The 15908-nt window shown below is 30.7% G+C and overlaps 1 protein-coding gene across 1 annotated transcript; it reads right to left on the bottom strand.

Moving 5' to 3' along the window:
* Positions 1–12900: 12900 nt before the first annotated feature.
* Positions 12901–14071, bottom strand: LOC128387417 (uncharacterized; the record flags this gene model as incomplete). The annotated part of the gene is given in 2 exon segments (XM_053346607.1): positions 12901–13414; positions 13416–14071. Coding segments are annotated over 2 exon segments (1170 nt in total), but the record flags the coding sequence as incomplete, so codon positions are not given.
* Between the last annotated feature and the right edge of the window lie 1837 nt (positions 14072–15908).

Here is a 15908-nt window from a genome sequence, read left to right as displayed (position 1 = left end):
ATCAACTTCTCTGCAGATCTGAACTTCTGGAGACAACTGTGACAAATGTGTCGATGATTGGTACCTTTTTTACTAACTAAACGGTTAAAGTTAGATATCATATAATAATGATCATTCAGTAAAAAAAGGTTAACATGTTTCTCTTGTTCTAATTTGACTATTTTAAGAGGAACAATTGTTGTTTTCTCAAATTCACAAGTGTACACATTAACACTTATCCTATTCGTCCGTTCGAACTTGTTGATATTTGTGACAGGAACAACACCTCGTACATCAGAGAAGTCATATGAAGAAATCAGTGATTGATAGTGATTGAGACGCTGAGGGTTCCGTTTACCATGATGATGAAGACCAATTAAAATACTGTACATGAAACAGTCTGTATCTGTTTCAGGAGATATCAGACATTTCTTCACAGCTATCTCTTTAGGTAGCTTGTGAGTGAGACAACCACCACGATCAGCACGAAAATTAGCAGCCTTGAGATCAACACAGTCAATACTCGACAACGTCCAATTAGATCCTCTCTGAGTGAATTGATCAATCTTCTCTTGTATCCTCTGGAAAGACATAAGAACCAGATCCTCTACTCCATCTGAAACCAATACACTTTGTAATGGGGTGTTGAAATAAGCTTTACAAACTTTACCCTCTTCCAAAGGATTGATGAAAGTACAACAACAGGTCAAGGAAAATTTAGCTGCTCCATACTTTGATGTGAGTAATTGGATAAGAGATGATGATGAAAACAAAGCATTGTCAATCAAAGACTGGATATCAACAATGTTGTCTGGTTGTAAACGATAAGTCACATACTCATTGGCAAATGCTTTTTTAGTAAGTATGAAACCATCGTGTTGAACAGGAACATCGACCGTTTTCCGTACTGTTTTTGACTGGTTACCACACCATTTCTTGTGATTATCGAGATAACTACGAGCTGTATAAGTTTTACCACAGAAATCACAAGCAAATTTGATGCCCTTTGGTTTGGTTACTGGATTTTTCTGTGGTTTGCTTGGGCCTGGTAATGATAAGACATCATCATTGTTACCACCATCCTGTTTATTACCGACGCCATTACCATCCTGATCATTACCATTACCATTACCATTACCATTACCATTACCATTACCATTACCATTACCATTACCATTACCATTACCATTACCATTACCATTACCATTACCATTACCATTACCATTACCATTCTCATTACCACCCTGTCCATTTCCATTACCATTATCATTACCATCCTGTCCATTTCCATTATCAACGTCCATGTCGTCTAACCGTTCAATAACAGTAGTTAGCTCTGGTTCTGGTTCTGGTTCTGGTTCTACTCGTCTTGGTGGAGCATATTGTATCACAGATACTCGATTGGATGGAACTTCAACCTCAGGAATAACTGGTTCAATCACCTCACAGGAGTTATCACAACTAGAAGACGTTCTTTGTCTCTTATGTGGGTTAACTTCAGGAGGTGATGTGAAAACATCCAACATTGAACAGGGAAGTGAAAGACATGTGCAGAAATGAGACAAGTATGATCCAAGATCGTCATCTGCGGTAAGACAACATGGGCAAACGAATACCTGTAAAAGAAAAAGATGAATATAAAGATGGTTATTAGTTAAGGTAATACATAAGGGATTACCAAAGAAGCTTTTTTCTTTTTGATTAGTTGTGCTTTCTGCTTTTTGATTTGATTTTTTGTTGTTTTTGTTGTTGTTTTTTAATATTTATTAAAGAAATAATTATGAATCAGCCTTTTTATATAAGGCAGCAGAATTAGCTTTGAGTTTATTGGCTCTCTCCATGAGATCCTCACTCGCGGCCGTGTACATCCAATTATCTGGATTGGTAGCAGCCTTGAGGTTATACCAGGAGGCCTTCTTCACCATTTTGTTAGACCGGTAACGGTCTTGATGGGCCTTCCTCATAATGGTAATCTTCCGCCAGATATCGTCCTTCGGGCGGGCAAGGATGTCTCGGAGCTTCCTTCTCCTTCTCTCTTTCGCCTTCTGATTCTTCGTCTTCTTCTTTGGTGGAACCATAGGAGAAGGGACTTCTTCAGGAGCCTTTTCCAGTAAAACCTCAGGAAGAGGGACTTCCTCAGTAAGAACCTTCTTCTTCGGGGGTTCCGAAGTAGAAGGGACTTCCTCAGGAAGAACCCTCTTCTTTGATGGTTCCACTGGAGCAGGGACTTCCTTAGGAAGAACCTCCACCCTAGGGGTCACCTCGAAGAAGGGAGGGAGAATCAGATCGACTACTCGATCGAGGGAACCAGCCGCAGACCTCGGATCCTTCAGAGAGAAGGGAGGAAAGGGAAGGTTCAGGAGCGAAGAGCCAAGTCTCTTCTTCCGAGGATCCACCAGAGGACCAAAGCCATCCAAGGGGTCGAGAGGAATCGTAACCTACGAGAAGGGAGAGAAGAAAAAAGAAAAAAGCTTCTTTGGTTAAGGGTCAAGGGAATGAATGAACACTTACCATCTTGACTTAACGTAAAGGCAGGAAGAAATAGTGGTGAAGAAAAAAACCCTAGTTTAAAGTTAACTGCTTATCACTGAGCCGTGAGGTCTCAACAGTGTAAGAGAACAGAATGAGGTTTACCATTGAAAGCTCTCGCTTTATATACCCCGAGAATCACTTTGAAAATAGAGTTCATTAATTAAAATTCGTTAAAATTAATTAGTATCCATTGGAAAAAATGAATTTTTTTCTGTTCATTTCATCCAGCTGAGTTTACTATCTCTTTTTTCATGATTAAAAATTTTTCAGGGTGATTGGCTGAGTAATTATCGTAAAAGTTCATTAATTAATTAAGATCGTATACTACTAGAGCCATCTATCATTATCATCATTAACTAAATTGCTGAGTGATGCCATCTATTGATAAAAGTTGGAACTAGAGTTAATGTGTGGGAAATTCAAATTGATTATTTTATTTTTGATTGATGTATATCAATGTATATTAACGTATAACATTGTAATCAATGTATATCAGTGCATATCATGTGTATCAGTTAAGCATTTCATCATTAATTAGGATTAAGTATCACTTTTGTTAATTATCTATCACGTCTCGATGAGTGGTTTAACATAATAATGACCAACACTTATAACCCATTGTTTCATGTTCAAATCCTCCTTGAGATTTATTTTTACATCAATTAACATAAAGTGATAATCTATCAATTCAATCAGCTGATGAAGTTCAAGTGTTAATCAAAGAAAATCATTAAGAAAAATTAATGAAAATTTTATCTAAAATCATTAAGAAAAATTAATGAAAATTTTCCTAAAATCATTGACAAAATTAATGAAAATTTTATCTAAAATCATTAAGAAAAATTAATGAAAATTTTCCTAAAATCATTGACAAAATTAATGAAAATTTTATCTAAAATCATTAAGAAAAATTAATGAAAATTTTTCCTAAAATCATTGACAAAATTAATGAAAATTTTATCTAAAATCATTAAGAAAAATTAATGAAAATTTTTCCTAAAATCATTGACAAAATTAATGAAAATTTTATCTAAAATCATTAAGAAAAATTAATGAAAATTTTCCTAAAATCATTGAAATTAATGAAAATTTTATCTAAAATCATTAAGAAAAATTAATGAAAATTTTCCTAAAATCATTGACAAAATTAATGAAAATTTTATCTAAAATCATTAAGAAAAATTAATGAAAATTTTTCCTAAAATCATTGACAAAATTAATGAAAATTTTATCTAAAATCATTAAGAAAAATTAATGAAAATTTTTCCTAAAATCATTGACAAAATTAATGAAAATTTTTCCTAAAATCATTGACAAAATTAATGAAAATTTTTCCTAAGATCATTGACAAAATTTCACATTTAGTATACTAAGTTATCCCATCTGTTACTTGGGTTACCATAACTACTGAAGCTCTCAAATGTTCTCTCCTGATTCACATGCGCTACCTAAAGAAAAAAAAAAAAAAAAAGGTCAGACGTTTTGAAACCCCGTTAGACCTAGTGTAAAGCACTCTGACAACCCCATTAGATCTAGTGTATAGCACCCTCAGAATGTCATTAGATCTAGTGTAAAGCACCCTAAAAAAAATTTTTCCGCCGTTTGCCATAGTTTGCCAAGCCTAGTTTCCCAAGCCTAGTAGCCAAAAAAATTTTTCCGCCGTTTACTATAGTTTCCCAAGCCTAGTAGCCAAAAAAATTTTTCCGCCGTTTACTATAGTTTCCCAAGCCTAGCTTCCCTAAAGATAGTCTTTAGTTAGTTATGCACAAGAAAATTTTTTTTATTTAATTAAATCCTAATTTCCGTCAGTGAAAATTTTATGATTTTTCAGAGACATTAATTAGTGAGTTGTCGGCGGACCTCACAGATTAATGTAATAGAGAAAAAATCATAAAATTTTTCACAACTCCAATTTCATGTATTAATTAAATAAAAAAAATTGAAATAAAACCGAGAGTTAGTTTAATACCATATATACTATTTACTTTTTTTACAGTTTAATTTTATTACTTAGTTTTACTTTACACATAGTCTCATAGTCTTTCTACATCAAATTTAAATACGTGTTAATGATGTTCTATTGACAAACATTGTTAATGCATTATCGATCTCTTCTTGGTCTTTGGCTCCTGTTATTATCACTGACCCAGTGGTGTAATAAATTAATGTTACCTTCTCTGTCTTGATGTATACAGCTGGGTAGATCTCTGGCTCGTACGTTGTATCTTGATAATTAGCTATCATGGCACGGGTGTCAAATGAATAGGGTAGATAACTGTGAGCTGTTATGTTAACAACTTTCATGAACACCACAGACCTCTCAGGGTAAATCTCTTGTAAACATGAACCAGCTGTGTTTATATTCTTGAATCCTGTTGCTGTCACTTTACCAGATGCAAACACTAAGAAGACACCTTCCTTTATTCTCACAACCTCTGCATTGAACTTTTTCTTTCTCTTTGAATTGTCCACATTAATTTGTATTGGTCCGATGTTCCAAAGTGAAACCACATTAACAATGTCATATTTAAGCGAGGACGATTCCTGGTTCTTTGATGTTGCCATAATAGATACTCTTTATTAACAGTATAACGAGTAAACACAAAATGATGATATTTATCACGAGTAGATGCATTTTAATTTTTCATTTACTCTCCTTCTTTCTTATATACTGACTCTTGTTCTAGAGATGTCAACTTTATGTGTGTTAGAAATGTATATTAAATGATAACCTGTTCTAGAGATGTCAATTTTAATGTATACGAAATGTTGGTTTTAATATGTTTCAGAGATGTCAACTTTATAAGTGTAACTTAATGTACCTGTGCTAGAGATGTATCTGTGTTAAACATGTACTTGTGTTAAAGATGTCCCTGTGCTAGAAATGTACCTGTGCCAGAGATGTACTTGTGCTAGAAATGTACCTGTGCCAGAGATGTACTTGTGCTAGAAATGTACCTGTGCCAGAGATGTACTTGTGCTAGAAATGTACCTGTGCCAGAGATGTACTTGTGCCAGAGATGTACTTGTGCTAGAGGCGTCAACTCTGTGCCAGAGATGTCAAGTGTGCCAGAAGCCTACTTTATCTTACTACTTTTCACTCAACTTTGAGAGTCTATGAATGAAACTGTAAGTGGAAACAGTAGTTGAACCAATTAAATGAACAGTATGAAGAAACAAAAAAAAACTAATTGTTCATCTTGATGATAATAAATTCATTTGGATAATATAATATGATTAGTACGTTGTAATAGTAATAATCATTTTCATCCTCATTTGATTAGATTAACTATTGACCCAGGAAAAAGTTGCTCTTATTTCATTTATCTCCAGAAATCCAGAAATTGTGTATTACCGATAATTTATCATCATCATGAATCTAATCATGAAATTCAATTGAATATAAGAACGATGAATCTCCCATCTCTCATTCTCTTTCTCTCTCTCTCGTAAGTCAAATGATCAGGAGATGTCTGAATATCGATTACGAGTTTCCTTCTTATTATTAACTAATAACAATAATGATCAACAATCTTTTATATTGTTACGCTAATTATGTTAATCGCGATAAGATCGTAGCGAAAGTGGGTCTAAACAAATAGATAAATAATTTAATTACTACGAATTGGATAAGATAAAGTGTTCCAATTGCTATTGTTCTGAATTCTCAATGAATCGAAATTTGTTTTTCATTCTCAATTTGTTTACCTTACTATTATTTTGCAATTCAAATTGAAGAAAAAAACTTTTTAATCTTGATCCAAATTCTGTCCTCTTTTACCATTACAATTCAATATCATCTTTTATAATTAATTGTGATAATCAAGTGAGATAATAATTTAAATTGAACGATTCTAATCTTTAACCAATTGTAATTCATTTTCTCGGATTAATTGTTGAACTTGTTTCTTTACTATTCCTTGATAATGATTAGTAATCAAGATATAATTTTATATTACTCTTCAATTGGATAATAATAACAGGAAATGTTTATCATTTTATTGGATCAATTGAAAGTTTCTCATTAATCTTAAACTTACCGTTACAATGTGAAATTATTATTATTATTATTAGTTAATTGAATGAATGATTAATTAATAATCTACATGAGTTCATCCAATTGTGATGATCAATAATCAATATTGGAATCTGAATCGTTTTTTTTTTGCTCTCACTTGATCTTCTTGCAATAAGAGGAAGTGATAAATTAATCATAAAGATGAATATTAAAGTTAATGGTTGATTGGATTGGAAATTGTTTCCTAACATTCAATGGGCTCAATATCATCACCATGTTGAGCTCATTTTTATCGTTAGTCAATATTGAAGGTTAGAACTGATAATGAACAGAAAAAATAACGAATGAAATAAAAAGGTAATCATGTAAAAGGTGTTAACTTGATTGGAGAACAGAATAAGAAAATAATATAATAAAAGTTCTGGTTAATATTCTGTGAACTTTGCTGCTTTTTTTCAGTGGAGAAAAGATCATTTCAAAACGATAATAACAATAACCATTATAATAGAGAGAGAGAGAGAGAGAGAGAGATGATCATCTGATGCCCTGAGGGTCATTAAAAGTACATATACTGATTAACAAGTTGAACGAACTGAATTATCGTTTAAGAAACTTAAACCGGTTCAAAGTTTTCATGAGCATTTTATACTTACTAGTATTTCATGTTCCTAATGCGTTGATAATGATCAGATTTAACATTGAATTTAATTGATTATTGATTTAAAATTGATTGTCCTGAGATTAGATTGATTTCAATTTCACTTTCGTGGTTGAATGAGTTGAAAGAAATTTACTCTCTCACTCTCAATCTGATCATGATGATTTCCACTGATACAAATGGATTTTTATTCAATTCCGACTAGTTAATTAATTACAAGAGTTTATTGTAAGTTGGACATTTATGAAAATGATTAACGGAAAATTGATTAATTGTAAGAAAATTGTTTTCATTGGTAATCATCAATTTGAATACAATGTTGTTAATAAATATTTACTGTTAATTGTTATTGTTCTCATTATATTATAAACAATTAACAATAGAAGTTAACTAATGAGTAAAGATTATTGAATAAAATCTGTTCAATTCCATGATAATAATAATAAAACTTATCCACCTGATTTTGAGCTATTCTTTCATCTTCTAATCAATGAATTGAATAATTATCATGAATATGAATATCGATTCAGTTCAAGGTCTCAATTTTAATTAACATTCAACACTTAAAGATTCACTTGATTAGATAATTGTGCTTCATTAAGACTAATTATTTTAATGATGAGAATAAATTGTTTCAGAGAGAGAGAGAGAGAGAGAGAGAGAGAGAGAGAGAGAGAGAGAGAGATGCAATTTCTAAGAGCATCTGATTCATTTTAGTAATTATATCCTTCATTTTGGTGAAGAAAAAAACTTTCTATTATTATTATTTTCTAATTGAAATTAAATATCAAACCTTTTCATTAATATCCAAATTGAAATTCTATGTGAAACTTTTCTTTGGCTTATCAAAACTTTTCAATCTAATTTCATGAGAAGATGAAACTCCATGAAACTCAGGTAAGCAGCAGTAACAACACCAAGAAACCTCATGCACTTTCAAATCATCAAATGAAACCTCAAGTGATTATATTTCAATGTATCAACCTGAATGAAGTAAAAAGGTTACACACTTGTTAGAATTGAATAGGAAACAAAGGAGAAAGGTAAGTGATTGAGTAGATATATGAAATGAATTGCATGCAGATTAACGGTAAGTAGTATTTAAAATTATCATCATCATCATCATCAGAATTATCATCATGCAAACTCATAGAAAAACATTACATCTAATGTAATATAATAATGTAGTTGAAAGCATTAAATGATTTACAAGTCACGATAAGTAATCTGACAATAGATGTTCATGAAAGTGATCATGGTCAGAGAAGCAAAATTCAATGGTGTTCATGATAATCAGATAAACAAACAAGAATTGTAAATATATATAATAATATATTTCTCACAACATAATGAGTTAAGTATTGATGAGAGTCTCTTGAAATTGTGAAACATGAAATTTGATACAATTACTTAACAGTTAATTGAATTTAACTCAATTATTGGATTGGTTATCATGTTAATCTGGACCAAAGTTTTCCAATAGTTTTCAGGTAAAGGTAAAAATAGTAATCAGATTGAATGATTGAATGAAAATTGTGATGAATTACCTTTTAAATGGATTGATTTTCATTTCATTTATCATCAAGAGGAAAGGATATTAAAAGTAGAATAACTTTCCCGAGAGGTTTCATGATAATTTACACCAAGAATTGATATACATGAGAATATGTTACACAATATATATTGGGAAAAAAGTTTAAGAAACTTATCAGAAATTGATTGAAACTTTAATATCCATTCAGTTGATAAATTTTCAAGTAAAATGTAAATTGTTACTTGAAGAGGTTGAACATTATTATTGACAAGCGATATGGTTTCAAAGTGTCATAAAGCTTAACATGTTTACATTATAAACCAGAAAATTTATCAACAATTTGGGTTAATCCGGTTGTTTAAATTATCTTTGTACAGATTAAATGTAATGTTGATTGTTACTCTTTAATCTTAAGCCAAATTTAATAGATTTGTACTTGAACCATCACTAAATTAATCCAACTCAAGGTAAACCTGCTCAATGTAAATCTAAACATTGGTGAAAATTTTGGATAAAATTTCATGATGATGATGATAAAATACTCAGGATAATTGAACAGAGTTCGAGTTTGTTTCTTCTTTCCATATAGTCACGTCATTGAAACTCGATCTCATGGAATTACAGATCAACTGATTAATTGTTCAGTTTCCCCGACAACATGGTGAAGATTAAGAAGAATAAAAAATTAGCGAATTAATCAAATAATTAACTTTTCTCAACTTTCAATTGTGCATCAATCTGATAACAATTATCACCTTCGATTAATTGACAATTAATTACGAAAAAAAAACTCTTACATTATTAGTGTTCAATTATTTATCTAATTATTTTGTCAACTTGGTGTTGATCAAGTTTTAATTAGATGAAATTATCATCAACCTTATCTATTGATTAGAGTTAATTGTTGTTGTTGTTAAAGGAATTGATTAAATCAAGGTAAGAGGAATTCATTGATTGTGATTAACCTTGAATATCTTTGCTATTGAAAGACAATCAAGTGATTAAGTTAATCTAGTAATTGAATTATACTGATGATGATTTGTTGGTTGATCAAAATGTGAAAATCTCTCTGATAAGAAAAAGAAGCAAAAAAATTGGATTAAAGAGATTAAATCGATTAGATTAGGTCAAGCTTGACGGAAATTAGACAATCAACTGGATAGAATTGGATAATCATCGGATATGATTGATATCCTTTCATAATTGAATCAAATTGTTCCGATAAAGTTAACCTTTATAATATTGACCCTCGACCACACCTTCAGTTTCATTGGTCTATTATTATGATTATCAGGTCAGTTTGGTCAATTCGGATTCTATCAAACTTGAAAGTAATTGTTTCTCTGTAATCCATTTATGTTTTATTCCGATAATTTCATGAATCGAGTAAATGAAATGAATTTGAACAAATGATCGAGTTTTTAAATTTCCACCATGAAATGAGAAAAATGATATTAATTAAAATGGAAAATCGCCTAATTATCTTGATATTAATATCGAGATACTTATATAAATATTATATCTTTGACTCTATTATTCAGAGTTCTCTTTCTGGAAAATAACAAGCTCATCGAAAATCGTAATTGGAATACAATATCTTAGGTCTACATTTCCGTTCGAAGGGGAACTTTTTTTTTCTTCTTCTTGTTTCTTCCTATTCTCGTTCAATGGGAAGATATATTATCGATCGTAAGGAGAGAAAAAAAAATTGGTAACAAAATCCTGCGATAATTAAATTAGATAGAATTCGCCAAATCATATTGATAACCTGTAATTTATTCTGATAACATGATCATTGTCAAGAGAAAAATGAAATGAGGAACTTAAACTTCCGGAAATGGAAATAGTGAAATCGGTTGTGCATCAAATTTCAATGAATTCAAGCTTATATTTGATTTTTTCTCGATTCATTCATGATAATAATTTGATGATAGATAAAGATGATGATGATGATGATGATGTTGATGATAATCATAATAATAATAATTGAAGTTTAAGCTTGGGAAAATATGTGATCTGAAAGGGAAAATAATATCTTATCGTTTACTGAATTTTCTGAATAAAGATTTTCATGATTCGCTTGATCCATCAGCTTTGAAATTGAAGAAATAATCGATAAATAATTTGAATAGAAAATAATCAAACTTTCAATCTGATACTATGAATATTAATAGGGAATCAGAATTTACCTGCAAACCTTTTCAATAACCACCAAGAAGTTCAGATGAATGATTTTCCATTATCATTTCAATGATCAACAAGTTTCTCTACCATTTTAATTTTCACCGAAATTTACAACATTGTAGTTAATTGTGATTACTTATTATCTTTATGTTAGTTGATCATTATCACAATTATTAACAATTGGAAAATAGTTTCAGGGGTTAAATGGATTCATTAATTGTAACAATCACCTTTAAGATAAAATGATTGTATGTTACCCTGATTTAATTGATCAGACAAATGAAATTATGATTATTCAGATCATCAAGATTATCGAGTGATCAGATTTCCAATCCAATGTTTTCATCTCTCATAATAATAACTAGAGTTTGATAACTTAATCCATAATAATATACTCGGAATGGAAAAAGTTTCGTCCAAGAAAATAATTCTCATCGAATTTGGAACTTGAAAATTTACTATTTCATTTATTGTTCTTTTTTTTTGTTCAATCAAATTCATTTATCATCTTGATGGTCATTGATGAAAAAGAAACGATCATTTTATCAACTGAACTTTTGTACCATGAAAAATAAACTACCAAACGAATTGTTTTAAAAGCGATAAACTTTATCTCGAAAAGGATCAGAATAGTTGAGAATCGTTTTCATCAAGAATCTACTACAATAATTAATAAGTAATCGATAGACTAACAATCAAATTGTCTGATAATACAGACACCGATAAGTTAGAGTTAATTGTTAGATTATAAGTAGGATTAAATTGGAAAAGCTCTTAATTGGATTAGAATTGATTAAATTAACGAAATCATTACGAAATCTCAATGATTAAGTTAAATTTTCTAATCGTAACATCATGTTAATTGTTAATTTGTTTTTCGTTCCCTCAACTCTTATTGACGATGATTAAATCATCATCAACATCGTTGAGATTATTCAAAATTTTTAAATTAAATTAATGAAACCTGCGGGTTTTTCTTATGATTAATTGTTAATTTTATGATAAAATAATCTTACTATTAATATTTACAGGTATTCTAAAGGTCACTCATGAGATTGACCATGATGATTACATGATGAATATTCACATAAAACACAATTAAGGAGAATCAAATTGAACAATTAAACCTTGAGAGGTTTAATTGATCTTCTCAAGGAAATTTAAACTAATAATACAAGTACATTAAAAAGATGAATCAATTATTGTAAACAATTAATTTTTTAAGCTATAATTTCACTGATTAATTAGTAGATTAGGGTGTAGATTGTATTGATCATTTATGATTATTTATCTCCAAAAATAATTATATCCCTCCGATTGCTTAATAGGAGTTTAATTAATTGATTAAATGATGAGATTGTTTAGATTAGATAATTAGTTGGCTTAATTTGTTTTTTTTTTCGGGAAATTATTTTGCTTACTGATAATTTCTGACCTTGTTTCTGACCATCAAGACTAAATCATAATTTAGTTGTGATTATGTAATGAATTAAGAAGTCTAATTAGGTGTAATTAAGTTATTATAATAACCGTTAGAACGTAAAAACTATCTATCTAATTGACTGGAATAAGAATTGACCCTGACATTTTAACTGAATTTTCATTCAACATTGACGATAACTGATTAACGAGAATCAGTGGTAATTATCATTAAGAAAATAAACTGAATTCGAGAAAAGAAAAACTCATGATTAAAGTAAGCGAAATTTTTGTTGCAACATTGTGTCAAAACTACGAGAGTTCGGTACAATAATTCATCCTAAATTCCCATAGAGTGCAAAAATAGTCAGAGCACAATCTAAGCATCCGTTCATGAGAAATTCAAACGAAATGAGCTGAGCGCGCGTGAGGCGGCTAATTTGAAAGCAGCTCAAGAGAGTAGAGAGTGGAAAGAGAAGAGAGAGAGAGAGAAAGAAAGAAAGAAAGAGAGAGAAAGAGAATAAAGAAAAAGATAAATAACAAAAGAATCTTATTTAAATATATTTGAAAAGCATGTTAGCTCTTATTAAAATTCAATTGAAAGATTTGATGATTAAAAGATAATGAAAGGATAATAGGAGCCAAAATGATGACCAAATTGAGCCTAGAGATGATGATAATGATGATGAAGAGAAGAGATGGCGATTTTTGTTGTTCATTGAATGATGAAGATGAAGATAAAGATAAAGATGAAGATGATGATGATGGTGATGGTGATTCAAAGAAACCAAGTTGACTGAGAACAGCATTTGAATTGGCGATTAGTTGATCTTTGTATTTCCATATTGTTGTATCTCGAGTTGTGTATATCCTGAAATCGGTTTTACATGAGTTTTTCAATGGACCGACACAATCTTTACGATAATGTTGAAGGTGAGCTAATGAAGTGTTGATTGAATAGGTTGTACATGAGCCAAAACAATTAAGTGGAAAATGATTATGAAGGGAAACAACTCTTTCCGTATTGTGGAAACATTTAACGTACTGTCCTGGTTTAGTGTAATTTCGAGATCGATAGACATGTTGTAACATGAAGGTAGGTCGGAATTCCGCTCATGGCTGTGTGTTTCATCTGTTGCTCACCGACACCCAGATCATCAAGGAAATAAGCATTACGAACATTATAACTGGCACGGGAATAGTTTTTCTCCTTTAGTGATTCCCGTTCAACAACGGCCATTAGATCAGACCAATTGTCGTGCTGTAAGGGCATAATAATCTCATCGATATCCAGTAATGCTAAATATGAATATGAATAAAGATTCCGATAAAGACAATCATTATAAGGGATCAGTTCATTTTGTCTTTTAGCGGTCAACTTGTTTTTCAGGTAAAGATGTTGGAAACCAGGTAAATTGGGCTGATCTCCAGGTAGAGTGATCGGTGTTAATTCAACTAATCCTTTCTCTTGATAATAGTTTAAAACTTTAGATATATTTGGATGGATTTCCATCTCATAAAGGAAAATCTTTTTGGTTCCAAGTATTTTCAAAAGTTCAATCCATTCAATTAGACGGACACTAAGATCTTCATGGAGAAAGTCAAGTCCTTTAACGCAAACGGCAAAATCTTGCTTAACCTCAGGTCGATTGTTGATTACTCTTAAATTGTTACGAGCTTTTTGACACTTTGAATCAACCAGGGAAACTGAATTAGTTGCATATGAAATTTTATTAGCAAATTCGTGCAATTTTCAGTTGAACATGTTTTCTTGTTAATATCACAAATGTCATTCTAATTTAACTTATTCGTATTTCCAACAGTTTAAATATTTTCTTCTCTTTTCATTAATATAAGGATATTAATGATTCTTTATCATCATCATCACATACATTTAATCAAATTATTCTCAAGACAAAAAATTCTATCCAATATTTTATGACGAAAGGCCTGAGGGTTATCAACAATTCTCATCAATTATTTTATTCTTTTCTTTTTGGTTCGCTAACCAAATGATCAACATTCTCATTTGACACTTTCCAATTCCATTCTCTCTCTCTCTCTCTCTCTCTCTCTCTCTCTCTCTCTCATCTCTTCATTCGACTCTTCATCTGTCAATAGATGCAAATGACAATTCTTTCACTTTTCATGAGGATTATATGAGCTTTTTTTGTCAACCTTGTTCCTAAGACACATAACACAACATATTAGGATAACAAGAAAACCGCCAAACAAAACTTTGAATATGAAAAAAGGGTAATATGGATATGATCAAATTACAAATACTTTTGATTGTATTTACTGGTAAAAGTCAACAACATTTAGACGATCATGATAATATTTGCATCATGGTTCATATCTTTCTTCAGAATTCATGTTCTCAGCATTATTTCATTTTATTTCTGATTCTCTAAAATAATCATCATTGGTTTCACTCTTTCTATGATTCTTCACGCATTATCATTGTCATTATCTCTCTCTCTCTCTCTCTCTCTCTCTCTCTCTCTCTCTCTCTCTCTCTCTCTCTTGAAATTCTCACTCATTTCATCTTCTCAAAAAAAGATGAACGCAATCATTTTTTATTCTTAGTAATTTTTCTCATCTTTTCTCATCTTTTATCTTCTTCTTCTTCCAAAATGATTACAAATAAAATAAGTTTCCTTTTACTTTTCTTCTTCTTTTCTTCTCCTCTTTTCCTTTTATTTTGCTTGTTCGTCAACAGGGAAGTCAAATGGTTATTATTTGTTTTCTCTCTCATTATTTACGCCAGAAAATCTCACTTCTCTCCTTCTCACTTAGTTGATACTCATTCTTATAAAAAAAATTCTTGTTCTTCTCTCTCTCTCTCTCTCTTTCCATTTACCTGGTTTTTTAGTTATTCCTCTGTCATCACTTAGAAAATAATAACATGTGATTGATTTACATTTTCATGTTCTACGGTTAAAAAGTGAAGATAATGATGATAACTGAAATGAAGATTAACTCACCATTCAGAGTGAGAGTGTGAGTGTGTGTGTGTCTGTATGAGCTCCATTGTTTATCACCATCATTATCATATGAGGTATCATTAAAGATAATCTTCCAACAAATATTTCTATTCTCGTGTTTTCATCATGATTATTATAAACTCTTATTTTCTCCAGCTTTTTATCTTCATCTTCCCCTCCAATTAAACATCATTATTTTCATGTTTTGATGATTTCTCCATGTTAATCTCAAGACAGATTATCTTTTATCACCAACAAAAACTTATCATTATCAAATGAAGTAACTTTGATTCATCAAAAAGTTGCTGGTCATCATTATCATCATCATCATCATCATCATCTCTCTCTCCATCCTTAGTTAATCTTTCATACACTTTTCCTGTGTCACTAACAACAGAAATAGTATCACTTCCGGGACCAAAAAGTCTTGTTGACCCTTTGATCAGGTTTCAGTTATCATCAATGATTTTACCTGCAGGGAATCATGATCAGAGTATAAGAGGAGAGCAAAAAAAAGGGATAAGCAAAGATAAAGTAAAGAAGATGAAGTGAACAAGATACATTTAATATCTCTGATAATGATGATTGAAGATCAAA

This window comes from Panonychus citri, unplaced genomic scaffold (assembly GCF_014898815.1).
Source record: "Panonychus citri isolate SS breed McGregor unplaced genomic scaffold, ASM1489881v1 Contig00090, whole genome shotgun sequence".
NCBI classification, from domain to species: Eukaryota; Metazoa; Arthropoda; class Arachnida; order Trombidiformes; family Tetranychidae; genus Panonychus; species Panonychus citri.
This window is presented reverse-complemented; position numbering and strand designations above follow the sequence as displayed.